Source organism: Tachypleus tridentatus, chromosome 13 (genome assembly GCF_004210375.1).
Source record: "Tachypleus tridentatus isolate NWPU-2018 chromosome 13, ASM421037v1, whole genome shotgun sequence".
Taxonomy (NCBI): domain Eukaryota; kingdom Metazoa; phylum Arthropoda; class Merostomata; order Xiphosura; family Limulidae; genus Tachypleus; species Tachypleus tridentatus.
In genome coordinates, this window is record NC_134837.1 from 182,651,275 (window position 1) to 182,672,554 (window position 21,280).

Below are 21,280 nucleotides of genomic sequence, written 5' to 3' on the forward strand. Positions count from 1 at the left end.
AAGAACTCTAGAATTAGTGTCACGACATTGTATCACTAGAACAAACACAAATCACCATTTTGTTAACTACCAAAATATCAAATACTGATCCTAGACCTGAGTGTAAGACATGATCTACAATAAGCACACAATATTAACCAGTTAAATGTGAAAAAAATACATTTGCCAAATCATGAACTCTGAAAACAAAGTATAGTGCTAATTGAAACACGCACATAATACAGTAACTTAAAGACGAGAATATGCTATCACACACTTTAATTATTGCTTAAAATGTTATACGTGTAGCAATACACTTCATTTATAATTATGAGATCAAAAATTTTCAAAAACAAAACAAAATATACATTATATTTCTTGACAGCCAGATTACACATTATTTGATTTGTTAGTTTTAAATCCAATATTTTTATAAGTCTATTTTCAGTTTAATTCACTGTTATATTAAAACTACTTAAAAATACTTCACAGTTCAAACAGGGGCTTTTTAACCCCATATTTAATAACTAGAGCTGTACACCTCAGCGTTCATTTCGTGGCTGTAGACACAGAAACAACTAACAAACCCTACTTCATTACGCAACAGTTTCACTGTATTGGATAACTTAACAATTCTGATGTACCACTGTAACTAATAACTTATCTGTATTACCGTTTACTAACAAGCTGGCTGTAAGGCTGTCTTCACCGTCGGTGTTTTTAGCGTTACAGGTGTAGTTTCCAGTGTCTCCACCATCAAGATTTTTTAACTTTAATTTTGAAGAGTCACTCAAAATCAATATTTCTACCTTGTCTCCGAATGTTGTGAGAGTTTCTCCGTTTTTCTTCCAAGTAAAACTTACAGGTAAAGTTCCTTTGAACAAACTACATAAAACATTAACCTGACTACCGACCTCGATTTTACCTGGAAAGTTAAAAGGCTGAATTCTGGGGGCATCTGTAAAAAAATATATATAATTGAAACATAACAATTTAGTACATATTTAAAAAACAAACTTTTTTTTTTATAGAACCTACATTTTCTAATTGGAAGATTATTTTTAAGCATTTACACACACACACACACACAGGTATATATATATATATATATTTATAGAATTTTTTAAACATGTTGCATAAAATGATGTTTTAATTTACTATACATACATTTCCATAAACAAACTTACCGAAACCAGCTGTGTTGACCACGAGATTGAAAACCACCACAACAATGGATGGATTTACCGCCATTCTTGGTGACGCAGTGTGACGTCTAATAGCATACGTAGACAACTATTCAAAGACCAGTAAGGGTAAGATGGCCTGGTATTTGTAATGTTCTGAGTAATATTACTAACCTTCCTCGCTTTCCACTCTATAAAGTGTTACAAAAGTGCAAATTTGAAAAAAAATATCCAATAATCTTAACTGATCATACAATTTTAACTGGAGAAGATAAATTAATATCACGGAAGGTGCTAGATATCCGTGTAAAACCAAAAGCTCCTTAAGAAATGCAGCGCCACATACCGGAAGAAACACTCATATAATCAAAATACAATTGCAGCCGCAATTCCCTAATTTATAACAAAGCCTAATGGTTTATATTTTCACATCCACAGTTTGTTGCACATACGCACAAAACAAAAAATAAAGGTTCCAATATGATTTACAATATCTAGATTTGATAAAAGGCACATTACTAAAAGAAAAAAAAAGCAATTATGAAAATAAGATGACCTTTTGATATAAAATAAGGTATGATGACAATAAGGTATAGGCTTCCCTTTCAACTGGCTAATCCACAGTCAATTTTCGAAGCCCACATTTAACAGTAACCAAACATTACATATCAGTCTTGCTGTGGTAATAATCGTATTGTGTTAAATGTTTATTTCACAAAATCTCTTGTTTTAACAACGTCTTCACAATTCTACATCTCGTACCAATCTCAAGTAGTTTCACGACAAGTGGATCGTTTCATTTCAGGGCTAAATTACCGTCCTTTGACCACACTATTTTCATTTCATTTGTATTAAATTTCTGGACCCCAGAAGCGTACAACAATTTTAACGAGTAATTAATTTATCAGTTACCACCTTAAGCCTTAGATTCTGCACAAAGCTTTCGAAAAACAAATTACAGAACAGGCTTGTGTGTGAATAATGAGTTACCATGTAAAATTAATAAAAATCCTTATTCTATATAAAGTTGGTTGGTTGATTTGGTGTTTTTGACACAAAGCAGCTAGGCTATCTGTGACAAACATCTGGTAATAAGTTAAAATTAAATTTAGTAAAATTTATAAAAGGAAATTAAGGTAAAACAAAAAGTTAAGAAAATCAAATAACATAAAACCAATGTTTACATCCAGTCTACAACGTTAAGAGAAAAACTAGAGTAATACAGGTCGTAAAGGACTTTCTGTAACATAATTGTAATTATCGTAACTCGCCAGGAAGACTAACAGGTAAGTTCAAAAACCACCGTCGGTCACCTGAAGTTGGCCTTTCCAGTCCTGGTTTCAAGTTATTTGACGTTATGGCCATTTTCTAATTCCAAATCAAACAAGATGGGCTGTGATTCTTAAAAGGGTTTCATATTAAAAAAGGTCTAATGTATAAATTAAAAACTTAAATGGCATTATAAAGATTAATGTCCTTTAAAAAACTAAAAATATATATCCAAGGTGGACAGTGTCACCATCGCCAATAACACTGTCTAACGTTATGGACAAACCTAAGAACAGAACATGTTTAAAATGGTGCCGTCGTTGAGAGTCATAACGACAGCAAAATAGTAAAATGTGGCTTATAGTGCCCTGAGTGTTACACAGACAGTACATTGGAGCATCAGCCCCAGATAAAAGAAAACGAGTTAAAAAAACTGTGACCATTGTCCAGTTAAAATATCTTCCTCTTTCCGATCATTACAGAAGCAAGATGGCCAGAGTCCAATATAGGGTTTTTTTTGGAAAAGCTTGTTCTCACGTTGCTCACTCCAAGTCGACTGCCAGCTAGCACGGAGACGACCCTTGAATACAGGGCTATAGACCATGCTCAGAACAGGCACAGCAGTGATAGTGCCAGATCAGATAGATTCAGCTGCGCTGTCAGCGATTTTGTTCCCGCAAATACCAACGTGAACAGGGTGTGAACTAACGTGAAATGATTCCAGGGCTAGTAGAGAACAAAGCGAGTCAGTATAAATAGTGTAGTTTGAGTACTGCTTAGCTTTTATGTGATCCAGGGTAAGAGAAATGGCGTAGTGTTCAGCAGTGAACACAGAAGCTGTAGAAGGGATTCTGTGTGCAACCGCTGAACCACAACAAACCATGGCAGAGCCCACACAGTCACCTGATTTTGAACCATTTGTATAAATAGGAATGGAAGGATGATTCAAAAGATGTTTAGCAAATGACAGTATTTCCAATCAGGAGTGTCTGCTTTTCTCAGATGATTTAAAGATAGGTCACATTTGGGGACTGTAAAAAAACCATGGTGGGATGAGCTGAGCAGTGGATACAGCAATGTTATCCAAGGACAGACCCAATTCATCCAACTGCACCTGGACACAAAGGCCAAGAGGAGCAAAGGCAGATCGCCTGTTCTGAAAACGTATGGCCCATCGAGGAAGGAAAACAACTCCAGGTGGGACGTTCTGGTAAGGAACAAAGTTTCGAAGCATATAGTAAAGACAGTTACAAACAGTGGAGGTACAAAGAAATTTCATGAGATTATGTATAAGCTCTGAACTGGGAAAGTGAGGAAAGTCCCAGTGCAGAGCTGAAGTCCTTGATGATGAATGGGGTTCAGCATCTTTCAGGTCAAGGTCCTGGCAGAGCCATAGACCAGTAATCCATAGTCAAGTAAGAGCACGATATATCTTTAGCATAGAGCATCGACTCACTCCCCAAGTGGTGGAAGAGACGACACAGAGGATGTTCAGTGCTCCTGTACACTTGACCCATAACTACTTGATGTGTGGTATAAAGGCCAGCTTAGGGTAAAAGATAAGCACCAAGAATTTTGTCTCAAGGACCACAGGCAGCACAACTTCACTGATACAGAGTTCAGGATCAGAGTGAATACTCCACTGGCAGCAAAAGTGCATGCAAACAGTTTTAGAGAGAAAGAGAAGTTAAAGCCATTTGCTGTGGTCCACTTCGGTAAACGACTGAGGGCAGTCAGTAACCCTGCTCAATATACCTCATATTCAATGACTGACATTGGATGCAAGTCGTCTACATAGAACCTGTTTGCAACATCACTGGATGGCATTAATCTTTATAATGAAAAGTGTGACACTCAAAACACAGCCCTGAAGGACTCCAAATTCCTGTAGAAAAGAATGGGAAAGTGTCAAACCCACACAATCTTGGAACCTCCTGTCCATTAAAAAATTTTAATAAAAATGGGCAAATGGCCACGTAAACCATATATACGGTGGTCTCGCAACATGGTCATACCTCCATGTTGTATCATAACCCTTCTCAATGTCAAAGAATATTGATAAAAGATGAAGTTGTTTGAGAAAGGCTTCTCTGATTGAAGTTAAGTCGAATCAGGTGGTCCATGGTGGAGCACTGTCATCAGAACCCACACTGGGTGGGCGAGAGGAGGTTGTTTGATTCTAATAATCAAACAAGAAGATCATTAACCATCCTCTCTAAAGTCTTACAGAGATAGCTCGTCAAAGCAACTGGACGGTAGTTGGAAGGAATCTTGGGATCCTTCCCAGGCTTAGAGAAAGGTAGGACATTAATAGCCTGGCACCACGAAAAACATTCTCCTTCCTGCCAGATCAGGTTAAAAACAATCAGAATAACAAGGAAAGCAGGAATAAATGGCGCAGCATTTCATAGTGTACATCATCAGGTTCAACCAATGTACTGCCAGATTGATGAAGGGCCAGTTTGAGTTCCAGTGTAAAGGGACAGTCATAGTCATAGAGACAATCAGCTCGAAAGGAAAGAGGTGATCACTCTGCCCAAGTCTTGATGGCTAAGAAGGTGGAGGATGAGGAGAAGTTCTAGACACCCGGCAAAAGCTTTCAACTAGAATATTAGCGATGCTCTGGGTACCAATTACTTCCTGGCCATCGGAGAGCAAGATCGAGAGGGGGACAGAGTGATATTGCCCACTGACTTTTCAAATCTTGTCCCACATGACTTTGGAATTAGTGGTAAAAGATATGCTGGTTGTGAACATAATTCAAGATTCCTTCTGGCTTTGACGTCTTACCCACTGAGCATGTACACGGACTTGGTGGAACGAAATGTGGTGCAAGAGTGTGGAATATCTACGAAAAGTATCCCAGGCTCATTTTTGAGCCTTCCATGCCATGTGGCAGGCAGGATTCCACTACGGACGAGAATATTGTGGAAAACATGTCGAGATTTGGGGAATACACTGAGCAACTGCTTGTATAATACAGTCAATTACTGCTGTCACAAGTCGTCTATTGATGGCTTACAGACTGTGGCAGGATCAAGTTCAGCAAGAGCAGTGAAAGAGGGCCAGTTTGCCATTCAAGCTTCCACTGATGCAAACGGGTCGGGTGGCATCTTGCACGGCCAGTCTCTCTCAAAATTATAAGAAAATGATCACTGCCTTATGGATTATTGTCAACCCTCCAAGAAAAATGGGAGAATAGTGAAGGAGAGTAAATAGAGAGATCAATAGCAGTAAAGGACTGACTATGTGCATGAAAACAAGTAGAAGAAACAGTATTAAAAAGAGAAAGGTTGTGATCAGAGAGCATACACTGTACAAAACGACCCCTCTTATCAATATCACCACTTTCTCTGAGGAAATTATGTCCATTAAAGTCTCCCAGGATTAAAAGAGGAGACAGCAGCTGTTCAACGAGAGAATCAAAGTCTGATTGATCAGAGGTCTCTCCAGGCGACTAGTAGAGAAAACAAACAGTGATGGTATGACCCAAGGAAACACGAATGGCTACAGCATCCAAGGGTGTGTTGAGTGACAAATACAGGGTGGACACATGCTGATCAACCAACAATGCAACCCCTCCATGCACTCGTCCATCACACAGCCTGTCATTTCCGTACAAAGAGAACTGCATCGGCAAGTTTCAAAAATGTTTCCTGTAAGGAAAGACATACAGGATGGTAGGAAGCAATCAGTGTTTTGATGTCATCCAGATAGAAACAAACATCGACAGTTCCATTGTATTAAGGTGGCCACTTTTATTTATGTGTACGCAAATTGGGTGTAGAACCCTTCTGTTTACGGCCACGTCTTTTTTCTTTACTGTTTTTATTCGAGGGAAGTCTATCGACCTCCAAGAATCCTGCCCTGGGTCAATTGGGCAAGTCTTTGCTGTTGGAAGAGGATTCAAGCGACTGAGGACGTGAACAATTGATCGTTTTGCATCTTGATGTGGAAGAAGATGTACCCGAGGAAATGCCCGTACCCAGAACCAAAGGAAGTAGACCTAGGGATTTGCTGGAATTATGTCAGGGACTGAGATGGGTGTTTAAGATGATTCATCAACTTTAACCATGGAGGTCAAAAGACTTTTCATTTGGTTTCAGAACAATTCTTTTGGAAGCACAGAGATCCGTCTGCACTCCCACTGTAGTAGAAGAATGAAGTGCAGCAGCACACGTCCGTGGTGGACAGCAACTTTCGACTCTCAAGGTAATGAGTTGAATCCTTATCAAATGCTGCACCTCTTTCTTCCAACAATTTAGGGCAAGGACGAAAGTAGGACAGGTGAGAGCCATTGTAATTGATGCAATGAGGGTCCATTTCACATTCATAGGCATCGTGGTCCTTGCTACCGCAACAAGCACATGTCAAGGAACCACACCATGACGTCTTCAAGTGACTAAAATGCAGACACAGGAAACATCCGAGAGGGTTTGGAATGTATGGCTATACCCTGAAATTAAAATAACTTTTGATGGTAGCAAGTTGACGTGGTGATGTAAATATCAAAATGAGAACATTAGTCGGCATAGTAATTCCATCTTTGCGAGTGGAGATACGCCTCACTGCAGAAACTCCTTGGGTGCAGAAACCAGCAAAAATCTGACTCGGGGATATTCTTCAAATCTCTATCAACAATAACTCCTCGTGATGAATTCAAAGTAGCATGAGGTGTAACCTCAATAGGTATATCCCCAATCACCTTTGAATGCAAGAGGAGTTCACTGTGTTGAGATGTGGATGCTTCCACCAATATGTCACCAGATCGAAGCTTCTTTACTGCCTATGGAGAGCCAGCAAGTCCATCTAGTCCCTTCTGAATGAAAAAGGGAAACATTTGCCCTAAAGATTTGTCTGAAAGAGAATGTAGTATAAGAAAATGAGGTACAACAGGTGTTACAAATGTTGAAGATTGCTGCTCATAATCAAGACGTGGTCGTTTACCTATGGACTGTTTTTCATTATTTTTTTATTTGGAAAATTCATAATAAAAAAAAGAATATTTCGGTAACCACTGACCCCACCCACCATAGAGCCCTACGAGGGGACACACTACAATGTCAAACAAGGACACTATAGCAACGCCAGGGTTTCGTGAGCACTATACCCAAACACCAGCATCAGATACACTGTCCACAACACCTGTTGAGAACATCCAACACAGGTACTTGGTTGACTCTAGCTCAAGTGGTTCAGCCGATCCACCCAAGGGGAGGGGGGCCACCCCAAGGCCGCCCATCTGCAGGAATTCAAGACCAAAGTGGTGTGTTTGGGTTGGACCCCTCAACCGCCAGGATCCTCTCCTCTCCTTCACAGGTTACCACGCACGGCAAACACGTGGGTGGATGTTTAGACCCGAGAGGATAAAACCTTCCCTGGGAGGTCCCCTCACCACGTACAGGAATCCACACCGAGGAACTGTAACCACAAACACACACCACACGTAACGTACGTAACATCGTTTTTAGTCCCTAATTCTTAATTCACATCCTAAGTTTGTTAGAAGACTGTTGATTGTTTTCATCAATGTTAAAATATTTTTAAAAAAGTACATCAAAAGAAATACCAGCGTTTTATAATGTGACGTCGTTCAACACAATGAGAAATAAGAAATACACACTGTGCCTCAATATTTTGTTACACAATTTTCAAGTGTACCACGAGATAAATTACTCACCGAGTTTAGTACTCTATGACAGACACAATCGACTGAGCTCTTACTACACGTTGTACAAATATAATATAAATTAGCGTAGACTCCAACGTTAGAAACTATACAGGTACTAATATCTGTAATATTCTTAAAACACTATAAACGTTTTCAAAGAAACTGCAAGTCTGATACCAAGTTGTAACAGTATTAACATTACGTACATTCTGTAAGAAAACCGAAATAAAACCAAATAGAAACAGATGGAATCAACCAATTACTGTGTTGAATAATATTAGCCCAGACATACACTTTGGGAATATAAATCACTGCTTTTGTGATTTAATGTTAGGTCCAAAACGCATAGAAATTCACATTTGAACCATTCAAATAAGACTATATATATTGCGAAAACTTGGGCTATTTTAATAAACTATGTACAACGCTACAGGAATTTTTATGCAAAAAACAGCTCTTGGCCTCACCTCTGTTTCTAAATACGTACGCTAGGGGCGGTACAATCTTTACTGATAATTAACTATTCGACACTGGAAAAAAAACAACAAAAAACAAGAAACCCATGAAATAATATATTCGAGACGAAATACAAAATACGTATTGCTAAAACAATCAATACACCAATACAGATATTTAAAATTCGACAAACTCGTATATACACATACCTTCTACAAACAACTGCGCTGTCGCGTTATCTGAAGCAACAGTATTGGATGCTCTACAAGTGTAATATCCATTGACATAAGCTGACACACCACGAACAACTAGCCTACTTGTATATTCGTCGATTTGCTCAATATCAAAATGTGGTCCAACATACAATTCCTCCCCATCTTTCCACCAGGAGAATGAAAACGGTGGATCCCCACGTCGAACCGTGCAGAAGACACGAACCTGTTCTCCAAGTTTTATATTTTTCAAAAACGAAAATGGCGCAACAAGTAGATCTAAAAATAAAAAATATTCCAAAATTAACAATAAAATGACTTTTTTTACAGAGAAACATTAGGTTTCATATATTCTATTTTTGAAAAATAAAAATTACAGTAAGCAATACGTGAATAGTTAAGATTAGTTGAAGTCATTATACAACTGTAGTCTTATATTACGCAAGCTTATATCGACTATTCTAAAATGGTGTTTATTGACATTTAAGCATCGTACGTTTTAACAGAAAATAATTTATTCATTGGATTATATTTTATTTCATTACACACACCGAATCTTCACATAATTATGAACTAAATTTAAAATGTAATTAAGAGTTTCATTGACTTACCTGCACATTCAACACAGATGAGAAACGGAATAAATATGGGTAACGTTTCGGTTTTCATCTTCTTCATTAAATAATCAGCTACTATAACATTGACGATGAGATGAAGGCACAAGGAAACAAAATGGTTGCTTATTTCACAAAAAAACTGACGTCACAGATTTAGGGTGGTTCTCAACCTCTTCGTCAAATTTAACAAAGACTCAGAACCATTACAAATATAAAAACAAGTGTTAACTTATGTACCGAATAATTTGTTTTTAAGTTTTTATAGGACAAAAATCACAGGAGTTTTACATACAATTTTCTGAACCCACTGACTGCAAGCTGAGAATAAAGTACTTGTAACAAGCCTTCTTCTGGTGGTTCACGATTAAAGCGACATCTGGTAGATTGTGACAAACATTAGGCATATTTAGCAGAAATTGAAGAAATTCGTTGTCAAACAGCATTTAAATAAATACAATACTACCAAATCTTCAAAGTGTTCCAAACTGCGCTTTACATCAAGCCTTAAACACGCAGAATTAATTTAATGTGTCATTCGGTATTTTGTGAATTACGATAATTATTTTCAAGATTTTAAAAGTACCAACTGATTCAGAAAGAATCTAGAGGAAAGGTCAAATCAACATTGGTCAAGTACAGAACTAAATTTATTTATATACATCGTTCTTATACAATTTTTATTCAGTCTCTGAATGTTGTATATTATTAATCATTTATACACTTATGTAAAAATAAACATTCAAAAAAATTAATGCAATCGGAAAAATTATATTATAAATTATAGGAGTGCCATAAAAATATCGAAAATATTTACCTTGGATTAAAAGCTCAGAAGTATAACTATCAAACCCAACGTTATTTCTGGCAATACAACTGTAATTCCCAATGTCGCTTCCATTTATGTTTTTAATTATCAAAAGAGAAAATTCTCCACGAGTTATAATTTCAAATTTTTTTTCTGTAGTAAATAACTCTTTGTTATCTTTCTTCCAGTGAAACACTATAGGTGGCGCTCCTTTCGAAAGTCCACACGTTACGGGTATCCGAGTACCATGTTCAATACTGGTTGGAAATTGAAAAGGCAAAATTTTCGGTGAATCTGTAAAATACATTCACCATTTAAAATAGGTAAAAAATTTAAGTGAACGCAAAACAGTTTAAACACGAGACTGACAAATATGATTAATAGTTTCATGAGTCTAAGATAAATATTACTTGTTTTAAAAATATTTTTTAAGTTTTTTTTTTTAAATATTCAAAACCTTCCTTTCCGTATAAACTACAAAAATAACTACTTATTACAGCAAAATTACGACGGTTAAAAATATAACTAAATGTTCACTTTACAGACACTCTGAACACGATTTATTATTTTTATATTTAAATCAACATGGTTTAAAATTATTTTATAATCTATTTTCCCTATCTCTAAATGCAATAAAAGCTGTGAATACATCTTGTATAAACAAAACAACGAACTTACCTATAGAACTTCCCCAAAGCGGTAAGCCTATTAGTGTTACTATTAGGCCTACGACGAAGCTGAACACAAAGACATTGGATCACGTCACAAGATGTAGAACCTACTACTGGATATAATGGTGCGTTTTGTAGCCAACAAAGCAAACAATAGAGAGCTGAGAAGCTGTAATACCTGGGAAAACTTGTGCAAGTTATACTGGTAGCAGAAAAATGTAACGACGGTTGAATAGAGTTGTCAATCAAACTCGTTCTTTTCTACAGCTCTCACATATTTACACCAGCTATAAAAGCTGTTGTTACAGCATTCTAGTCTTGAGTTGAAGCGCCACACAACGGAAAAATTTTAATGGAAATTCAATTTTTTCTTTGCAAATTGTTTCACTAGTTTAGTTACTACAGAAACAATTAACTTAAAATGCCTTATAGCCCAAATATCCTAACAAGTGGTATTAAGAACATTTCTATTTTCAGTAAATAAAATCTACTACACATTAGCAAGATCAACAAAAAACAATAAATAGAAATGTACTAAAGACAAGTATATAAACCTAATTCACTTCTTATACGCACTAAATCAAAAAAATTTTATCCATTGCTATTATCTGTATAGACAGAACTACCTTTTCATTTATAGTTAATTTTAATATATCAAATTTATAATTAATACTTTTTATTAACTTTCTATAACTGACCAACGGAGAAAAGTTTTTAACGCATTACTTGGCATGAAAAATAATAAACGTTCACCTACATAATGACACACACGTTTAGGCCTAAATAATCACAATGGTTCAGCCCAAGTATATTAATAACGATGACAGAACTTAAGTCTATATTAAAACAACAAAACAATAGCTACAGTTGGACAACAGTCTGGCACAATGAAAATTTCAAATATTAAGTTAGAATAGCTACACATGTTGGGTAACACTATAATAGGCCCGACATGGCCAAGTGGGTTAAGGCGTTCGACTTGTAATCTGAGAGTCGTGGGTTCAATTTCCCGTCGCGCCAATTATGCTCGCCATTTTCAGCCTGATGACTAGCTGCCTTCCCTCTAGTTTTACATTGCCAAATTTGAGACGACTGGCGTAGATAGCCCTCGTGTAGCTTTGCGCGAAATTAAAACAAAAAAGTGTTTGTAGTTGCGCCATTCCATATGCATCGATTAAGCCTAACAGAATTCAGGTTTAGGCCACTCTGAGTGGCTTTAGTTATTTATCTAAACAATCAGACCAAAAGCCCCAAGTTTCAAGTTTGGCCTTCCACTTCCAATTTTGATTTGCAGATCAATCAACAGCGACTACTTCCTTAATCAGTTACTCAGTTGTCTATGCACAGACAACACGTATGTACTAAACACTGGCAAAGCGAGACCTCTAGTAGCAGCATTTAGTAACAGTGGTTTGTAGTAAATATTAAATATTACAAAGACAAAAGATTAAAAGCAAAACATTTTAATACCTGGAATATATTACAATTACTGATATGACAACATATTACACAGTTTAATAAGTTGGAATAGTTAATATTCATGAATGAAACTGGACATCATAAAATGAATTAATACATTTAAAAATATTTCTACTTACATTAAGCTCGTACACTAAAGTTTAGGAATAAATATTCTAACTAAAAGTATAAAGAGAAGGGAGCAATTTCTATTACTAATGTATCAACATTGAAAACCAAACTCCTAACCCTAATATAGCGATTAGTATACTACATACTCATTTCTTTAGTACACAAACATAATTTGGTAATTAATCATTTTCATAATCTATTATGACAATAATATTACTATAGTGAAACGTAAAAAGCATAAAACATCTCATAACTGTACTTCCAAACTACCGATAACGTTTCATAATAATAATAATAATCAGTTCAATGTTAATTGGATTCTGGTGTGATTTGCAACTGAGTCACCATTATTTAATAAAACGACAACACTCCATTAGATCTCCACATGCAACATATCTCACCTCGAGCAGTAAGTTCGGAAGAATATGTGTCCTCTCCAATATCGTTTCTGGCAATACAAGTATAGTTTGCAATGTCATTACCACTCACGTTCTTTATAACCAAGGTGGAAATGGTTGGATAATCAAGGAATTCAATTTTATTGTTTTTTGGTTCCAAATGTTTTTCATTCTTTTTCCACGCGAAAGTGACTGGTTTAGACCCTTTCGAAAGTCCACATGTGACAAGTGCTTGAGTGCCAGTTTCAATCACTTTTGGAAAATGAAAAGGGAGTATTTTTGGGGGCTCTGTAAAAAACAAAACAAAAAAAATCTAAGCTTTTAGTTTGGTTAAAATCGGGATGAGTGTCTTGACGAATTATAAATATGTTTATGGATTTCTTAAAATTAAGAAAACATTCAATCTTTCTTTGTGATTAACTATTTGCTTTAGAAAAAAGTAAATACTCAAACCCCATATTTGAAGACTACAGGATGTATTAAATAAGCATTTAAATAAATCTTAATTGTAAACAATTCTTTTTTTGCCAAATATATACCTAAATGCAGCTTACCAAATTGAAATCCGACGTCAACTAAGCTTAGTATTAGCAACACTAAGCCTGAAAGCACGGTGAACATTGGAGCCATTTGATGATGTTAACTATAGAATCAACTTTCTGAATCACTTTTACCAAGATGGCGGCAGCTCAGTTTTTATTTAGCACACAAAGGAACTCCAGCTCTAAAACTAAAGACCTACGATTAATTGCACATGGTAAAAACCTTTTCTTCTGTTATCAATATACACTAAGGACTAATAGTCAGAAACAGAAATTGAATTGCATAACGGACTTTACTTATAAACAGATGCTTACCGCGACACTAAGTACAATTACACAAAAACTAAAGCGCCACATTGCGATCAAAACATACAACCTCATGATACTCATTTATTCGTTAATAAACCAAAACTTTTTTCACACCTACACTAAAAGTGAAATATTATAAATTTATTTCCCTTGCCACGTACAGATCGACTCTAGTAGCTGCATATTGTTGTTTTGTTTCATTAGCTAAGAATAATCGCTATTGAATAAAATTATCTTCACATAAAAACTAAAAGATAGTCGTGTTTTCTGACCCAGTAGAACATCTTAAAGTTTTAAATAAATGAAATTAGCCATAAAGTACGATGACGTTTCCTGAAGACAGTCACACCTAAGTTACTTTGTAAAAGAATACTGAGTGCTATACAGCTTTCAGAATAAAGGGCATAAAAACTTAAAACATTAATTATACTATAATGAATTGTAACGTTTTTCAACAATACAACTGGATTATGAATCACTTTCGTATAACTAAAACAATATACGAAAAGTAAGGCCGAAATTAATATTTTCGTTTGGATAGTTTCCCACCTTTAGCGATTAGTTGGGATGTGTAACTGTCTTCCCCCACTTCGTTTCTGGCTATACATGTATAGTTTCCAAAATCATTACTTTCCAAATTTTTTATTTTTAAGTTGGATACATCAGCATCATATAGAAACTCAAGTTTTCCTTTCAACGGCAGAAGTTTATCGCCTTTCTTCTTCCACATAAAATTAACTGGTGACGATCCTTTGGAAAGTCCACATACAACATGTACATGAGTACCAAGTTCCAAATTATTTGGAAAATGAAATGGTAGAATCTTTGGTGAATCTGCAAGAGACAACCGTAAACCAATTACTTATAACCTTGACAAGTTTATAAAACTTTAATTACATTAATCTCACGGTAAAATATGTATTATAATGGGGCCGATTTTCCATAAATAGCAACACAAATACGTTTCTTAACATTGAAAACAAGGCCTAATATCACATTAGGCTTAAGAAAACTGTCGGCTTAATGCAACTTAATATAGGTACTAGATTAAAAGTAATGAGACATACCTGAAAGTACCGTAATAAAAAGAGTAATTGTGAATTAGCAAAAACAGTTATATAACTGGTTAGAATAACATTCTTCCATTCTACATTAGTTATCCTTCCCTATCTGTCAAGAGTAGGAAGTGTTTACGTTCAAAAAAGGAATTAACTGTTTAAAATTATCATAATTTACAGATATACTTTATATATATAAAAGTTTTTCCGCAATCACGCTAACTACAAAAAATAAATCATTTATTTACCTAATAAACTTCCTGGAGTTGCAAGGCTGGTTAAAATTATGCTTGTAAACACAGTAAATTTTACCGCCATTTTGAGAATGGTTTTCACGTCAAGATAATCTGGTGTCTTAATCCAGTCCCGTTCTACAGAAACTGCGCAGCCTACAGTTCTTAAATTAACAGTCATTTATATATCCAAATATCTAAAACAAAACATTATATTACTACCTCAATATAACATTCGAAGTTAAATAACACTTGCATATAAAGAATATTACTTCAATTGCTTTACGAACCAAAACTTTACACAAAACAAAGGACGCTTGATACCTTATGCAGGAACCGTTGGTAAAACTACAGTAGCGTCACGTAGCGGCAGAAATTTGTCATCATTTATAAACAAATATTTGAACATAAAACCATGCTTTGATTGAACTTTACAAATTGACCAAATACAAAACGAACTGACAAGTATTTAAAAAATACATGGCCAACAACTGATGACCCAATTGGCAAGAAAATTTCAATCAGACAATTGTTCCAATACTCCGAGCAATAAATTATGAAGCAAATTTATATTATACATTTTAACTTGTTTTTATACTTAGGTTAAAACGAAATATAAACTATCTTTAGTTTGGTTTATCATATTTTAATACAAATATTATTAATATAAAGGAATCACTAACGTATTTACCTATTTTCAAATAGCTTTATTGCATTTAATCAAATGAATAATACAGTATGCGACTTTAACCGTTACATTTCGAACATTTTCTTAATGAATATGTAATTAAAAAAAAAAATTCACCGGTCACCCGACTAATCCATTCCTAAGTAGATGTAACATTATTCTAATTATATAGGTAAGCCTAATGTACATTTTTTTAAAAATCTTACCTTTAACCAATAATTCAGCAGTAAAGCTGTCCTCACCAACAGAATTTTTTACTAGACAAGTGTAATTACCAACATCAGAAGCTTTCACCCTGTTAATTTCCATCATTGAAAAAGTATCATAAGTAAACACGCGACCTTCCTCTTCTGGTATGTTAACAACTTCGCCATCTTTTTTCCACATGAAAATGACTGGTACAGTTCCTCTTGAGAGACTACAATGAACGTTAACTTTTGAACCAACTCCCGAATTTTTCGGGAACCCAAACGGCTGAATCATAGGGCCATCTGTAAGAATTGGTCAACAAGTGTTATTAAGCCTATGTAAAAAACTCATCCACTTCAATATTAGTTCTTGCTGTATAGATGAATTTAAAATACTGCTAAATTATTCAAGTTTACAATCGAACTAAAGCATTATGGGAGTAATACTCACTTAGAACAAATTACAAGTGTAGATTTATTGACAAGAATAATCCCCAACAGTAACCCCAGGAAACATCACCGCTTAAGTTAATTATAGGAAACAAAGTTGTCTTACGTTTCAAGATATTTATTTAAAAGTAATTATCATAAATAATTACTTCGATTTAGAATATTTTTTTTGCATCCTAATATAACACGGTTACCTTGTTTAAGTTACATGATAGTAAGAACCAAATCATTAAACAGTCAATTAATTTTGTATAAACACTTAACACATTACAGAAAACAAGGAACATCGACTCAGAATATTGTGGCATCAAATAAACATGAAATAAGGAAACATTAAAATCCATGAAATAATTATGAAAGTAAAAACAAAAATAATTAGAATTATCTTATGTATATCTAAGCGGATTTCTTAAATATATTTGGAATTTTTAAAATATATTTTCACAGACTACATTAAAAATTGTTTCACTCACCTATAGACAACGTGGAAGCGAAGAACCCAAAGGCTAGCAACCATAATATTGCACTTTTATCGGCAGCCATATGCTGAACTAATCGTGACGTCAGAAGACAGTGAATGCGCGAGGATATTTGTTGAAATCAATTGTTAAACTATTTCTTTTTCAACAGGAAAGTTTCAGAGATTCACTTTAATTCATATAACGGACATAATAACCAAATATAAATAATTATCCACGATGAAACTAAAGGTTTAGCATCGACGTCCCTTACTATATTTTCCAAAAACCAAATTCGCGAGCAAACTGCAACACCGCCTAACGGTAACGAAAATAACTGGTATATTAAACAAATAAAACTTCATTAATTTACTTTCATTGTAAGAGAAAGATGAACATTTTTTAAATAAACTAACAACATGTACCACACAATCCTAAACCCAAATTATAACCAGTTTATGATATAACCTGATTAACATAAAACTAAATTATATTCTGGAATTATTTTTGAAGAATTACAACTATTCAAAAGACCTATTTGAATTACTCGCAGAGGAATGAAGGAAATATGTCCGAAGATTTTCAGGTCTTGCAAGAAGACACATGGAGTTATTCCAAGTATACTCTTCATAAGTTTCTATCACTTTCAGAAAAGTGTTTATCTAACTACTTGTTTTTGGCATTTGACCTTTAGTTAAAAATGTGATAGAACCAAATGGTAAACATTTTTTTTGTATGAAACGAATAATTAATACTGAGATTTATTCATAATTTTCATAAAAAAGAACCTTCTACCACCTGTTTCACCTTTCTTTACTTCACATTTCAATTATTTTGTCGCACAATAAAAACTGAAATGACTAACAGCTTTGCCTCAAAACACAGTGAGCAAAAATATGTTATATTTCACCCATTAATATTCTAACAGATTTGAAGCAAATTATACGTCACGTAATTGTCTTGTACCTTCCAATAATAATTGAGCTATGTACTGGTCTTGTCCTACAGAATTTCTGGTTGAACATGTGTAGTTGCCGATGTCCGAAACATCTAAATCTCTTATTTCCAGGATTACATAATCATGGTGTGTTGTTATTTGAACCTTCGAAGATGTCTTTAAATTTAAACCATCTTTCTTCCACGTAAACGTAGCTGGAAGTGTCCCTTTGTACAACCCACACGGTACCCGGATGTGAGTTCCAACTTCTGGTTTGTTCGGAAAACTGAAAGGCTGAATGATAGGTGGCTCTAAAACGTACAAGAAAATAGGTGGTTTGTGAGCCATCATATCCTTTACCAACCTTCCATCACTAGAAATATAAACTTGTTCTATAAAAATGGTCAAAAGTCACTTTTTACGAACATAGTGTACTTTGAATGGTTTAACAGTAAAACAATCATTAAAAGGACGTTATTACAGCCACAAATATTATTTTTGTCATGCAAAATAAACGTATTAAATAGAGAACATTTTAATATTTTTCATTAATGTCTAACAGTACTGTGCTAAATCCTACATACCTATTGAAGAAGCTTTCGCCACGATGCAAAGTAAAATCCATGTCGTTTGTGTTGCCGCCATTTCCGACGCAGAAGAAAACGTCACAATTCGTTAAAGTTAAAGTCACTGATGTCAGAACCAGAAGGTAAATCAGAGGTTTAAATGTAAGGATGTTTCTTTTACAATGTTCAATATTACCAGTTGCTGATTAATATCCAGTTCTTATAAAATATTTAAAATTCAACTTCGTTCAAATAAAAATATTCCTCTGGTCCAACATTAGGGTGGCTTTTCACGTGAAACCCTATCATGATATCCCACAAACCAATAGTCACAACAGCGCCATCTAGTGGTCACAAGCAACTGACTAGCAGCAAAAAGGAATGAAGAATATATATATATATATATAGATTTAGAAAAGTAATACTACTTAAAACAGACGGACCTGATGAGCCACTATCAAGGTAAAACATCACACGTTTATTTAACATATACATTCATGTACATAAATAAATTAGCTGAGGCACGAAGTACAAAAACATCAGTAACTTGTAACATGAATTAACAGTAAGTGTAAAAATCCAGGGTGGAATTCACGAAAACAAAGCCTACCTTCTATCACCAGCTGAGCTGTGTATCTATCTTCACCACCAGAATTCGTTGCAATGCAAGTGTAGTTACCAATGTCCGAGGCATCTAAACGTTGTATCTTCAACATAACGTATTCCTTATGTGGTGAAATATTTACCTTTTCTTGAAACGTACTTAGATCTACTTCGTTCTTTTTCCAATTAAAGGAAACAGGTAAAGTGCCTTTGGATAAACCACAGTGGGCACTCACTTGTGTTCCAAGTTCCATTCTACTTGGAAACGTGAATGGTTGTATCTTCGGAGGTTCTGTCGAAAGTGTACGTTGTTACATTAATATTTTATTAAAAAAACCAAAAACCAAATGTCTATAATGTATTAAAATGTTCAATTCTTTAAAAGGTTTAATATCACTTACCATATGTAAAAGCGTGAAGATGGAACCTAACGCCAATCACAAATGCAGTAAAAATCAGGATCGCAGCCATTTTAAGTTGAATGATGTCACGCGCAACAGTGAGATGATGTTGTCGCAATTCTTCGAGAACAAATAAATTCACTTACTGAACAAAATTAACGGCTAAGAGTACATCCTCAACGCATTTCACAAACACATTGAACTTGAGAGAGTTTGCTAGTTTAAATTAGTTTCAAAGTTCTTGTACATCACTGACCAGAACTGGATTAGACAAAGAACTTCGACTTATGTAAAGAGGCGGCTGAAATAAAAACTGTAGCGCCCTCTGCCAAATGTTGAAAACTGTAGTTCATATTGAAAAATGCTAATAAAAATACGTCGCAAGGAGTCAACTTAATGTACTAATATAAACATACAAGTATGAATTACAAACCAGAACCAAAGAATGGCATCGGAAATAAATCGTAGAACTCGTAAGTAACCAAGACTTTAAAAATATTTCAGTATTAATCATCTTTAGATACAAGTTTTCCACTTTATATAGAAAACACTTACGTGCAGTAAGTTTTAGAACATGTTTAACCTCTAACCAAATAACCTGGCTGTCCATCTTGTTTCTTCTGGTGCCTCACCTTGCACTAATAACTCAGACGAATAGCTGTCATTTCCCGCTGTATTTGTAGCAACACAGGTGTAATTTCCGATATCAGTGGCATCGAGCATTTGAATCTCAAGGAGTGTGTAGCCACCTGGAGTCAAAACTCGGATTTTATTTCCACTAGATCTCACTTCATTTCCGTTCTTCATCCAAGTAAAATGGACTGGACTTGTTCCTTTAGACAGACCACAGTACACACTGATTTGTGTACCAAGTTCTACCTGAGCTGGAAAAGCGAAAGGTTGGATCTTGGGCGATTCTGTGAAAAAAGTAGTGGAAGAAAAATGTTTACTTTATAATAATAATAATAATAATTATCTAGGATTATAAATGCGTCAAAAAACAATACACAATTGAAAATGAGCAGATTAATAAGCAAGCGAAACGCACTAAAAATTTAAATTGGAACTTACCCACGGACATAGATAGAAACACACAGTTATCCAACAATATGATCCCAAGGAAGTAGAACAGCCTTGACGCCATTTGTTGACGTCACAATACGTTATTGTCGATACGGTGCAGAACAATTAATCCACAGCTTACTTGTTCCCTGGAAACTCTGAATAATGTTTCTAAACCAAAACTTTGATACAATAACAATAACAGACTAAACTGAAAAGTTCACAATACTCCTCTATATTGCTAATGTCAACTTACACAACAAAAGTAACGCACGGACCTCACAAAGATAAAGCAGAGTAATGAAGGTCGATGGCAACGCACCCTACCGTTAGAACACTTAAGCAAATATTCAAAATAAAATTTCAGTTTTCAAGGAGTTTGATGAAATTAACACAAAATCTACGAATCATTAAAATAACTTTTATTACTGCAGTTTCTTATATAAATGGTGCTATCACCAAACTTGCTAAACACAATATGCGACTTTCTGTCAGTGTATTAAACCTCACCTTCTACCAACAGTTCTGAAGTAAAAGTGTCTTCACCATCCAAGTTGTTTACAACACAAGTATAATTTCCCATATCGGACGCGACAAGTGATTTTATTTCTAATATAGACGACCTTTCATGTTTAATAAATTGAATGTTCTGATTTTCTTCACCAATTCCTTTTCCATTCTTCATCCAATAAAATCTAAGCGGAGGAGTCCCCTCAGAAAGTCCACAGTACAAGTTAATTTGTTTACCAAGTTGCACTGTAACTGGGAAGCTGAAAGGTTGAATCCTAGGGGGCGCTGCAAAAATTTTAATTAAAAAACCTATAAATGTTAAAGCTATAAAATTCATATTAACATTGCGTTTTTAACGCTGTTAAATAATATCCAAGTACTGCGAAAATACAGAGGCTAAGATATTTAAAAGATTCAGGTATA

At 34.9% G+C, this 21,280-nt stretch overlaps 3 protein-coding genes across 30 annotated transcripts in view; all 3 read right to left on the minus strand.

Moving 5' to 3' along the window:
- LOC143238536 (cell adhesion molecule Dscam1-like) overlaps window positions 1-21,280 on the minus strand; it is an 80,566-nt gene that overhangs the window by 45,092 nt on the left and 14,194 nt on the right. For 5 of the 26 annotated variants that reach the window (XM_076478824.1, XM_076478825.1, XM_076478829.1 and 2 more), the window contains 2 exons: window positions 20,858-21,142; window positions 19,918-20,202 (listed from right to left, as the gene is read on the minus strand). The exons of 12 other annotated variants lie outside the window; for them this stretch is intronic. In XM_076478824.1, coding sequence (XP_076334939.1) covers window positions 19,918-20,202; window positions 20,858-21,142 — 570 coding nt within the window. Of the gene's footprint in view, window positions 1-12,855; window positions 13,141-13,406; window positions 13,748-14,252; window positions 14,538-15,009; window positions 15,176-17,744; window positions 18,027-18,299; window positions 18,621-18,891; window positions 19,177-19,285; window positions 19,587-19,917; window positions 20,203-20,356; window positions 20,656-20,857; window positions 21,143-21,280 lie in introns of those variants that run through there. 9 more of the 26 variants (XM_076478841.1, XM_076478856.1, XM_076478853.1 and 6 more) reach the window with 7 other exon arrangements.
- On the minus strand, window positions 805-10,158 carry LOC143238537 (cell adhesion molecule Dscam2-like). The gene is made up of 4 exons (XM_076478864.1): window positions 9,383-10,158; window positions 8,769-9,050; window positions 1,167-1,354; window positions 805-937 (listed from the first exon to the last, which is right to left on the minus strand). Exons 1-3 carry the CDS (start codon window positions 9,447-9,449, stop codon window positions 1,221-1,223), a joined length of 483 nt encoding a protein of 160 aa, XP_076334979.1. The 5' UTR covers window positions 9,450-10,158; the 3' UTR covers window positions 805-937; window positions 1,167-1,220.
- On the minus strand, window positions 15,027-17,735 carry LOC143238538 (junctional adhesion molecule A-like). 3 transcript variants are annotated; one of them, XM_076478868.1, is made up of 3 exons: window positions 16,794-17,735; window positions 15,889-16,173; window positions 15,027-15,158 (listed from the first exon to the last, which is right to left on the minus strand). In XM_076478868.1, the coding sequence occupies exons 1-3, from the start codon at window positions 16,861-16,863 to the stop codon at window positions 15,151-15,153; spliced, it is 363 nt and encodes a 120-aa protein (XP_076334983.1). In that variant the 5' UTR covers window positions 16,864-17,735; the 3' UTR covers window positions 15,027-15,150. The 3 variants fall into 3 exon arrangements, with proteins under 3 accessions (XP_076334983.1, XP_076334982.1, XP_076334980.1); XM_076478867.1 differs by having other exon boundaries at window positions 15,059-15,191; window positions 16,794-17,732; XM_076478865.1 differs by lacking the exon at window positions 15,027-15,158 and having other exon boundaries at window positions 15,428-16,173; window positions 16,794-17,734.

What these genes read in the sequence shown, in the direction of transcription:
- LOC143238537 (XM_076478864.1), bottom strand. Translation starts at nt 9,449, where the DNA reads ATGAAGAAGATGAAAACCGAAACGTTACCCATATTTATTCCGTTTCTC. An exon ending in CATCTGTGTTGAATGTGCAG is followed by an intron (nt 9,051 to 9,382) that starts GTAAGTCAATGA and finishes TTTTATTTTTAG; the next exon opens with ATCTACTTGTTGCGCCATTT. An exon ending in AGCGCAGTTGTTTGTAGAAG is followed by an intron (nt 1,355 to 8,768) that starts GTATGTGTATAT and finishes AACACTTTATAG; the next exon opens with AGTGGAAAGCGAGGAAGGTT.
- LOC143238538 (XM_076478865.1), bottom strand. Translation starts at nt 16,863, where the DNA reads ATGGCTGCCGATAAAAGTGCAATATTATGGTTGCTAGCCTTTGGGTTC. An exon ending in CGCTTCCACGTTGTCTATAG is followed by an intron (nt 16,174 to 16,793) that starts GTGAGTGAAACA and finishes CAATTCTTACAG; the next exon opens with ATGGCCCTATGATTCAGCCG.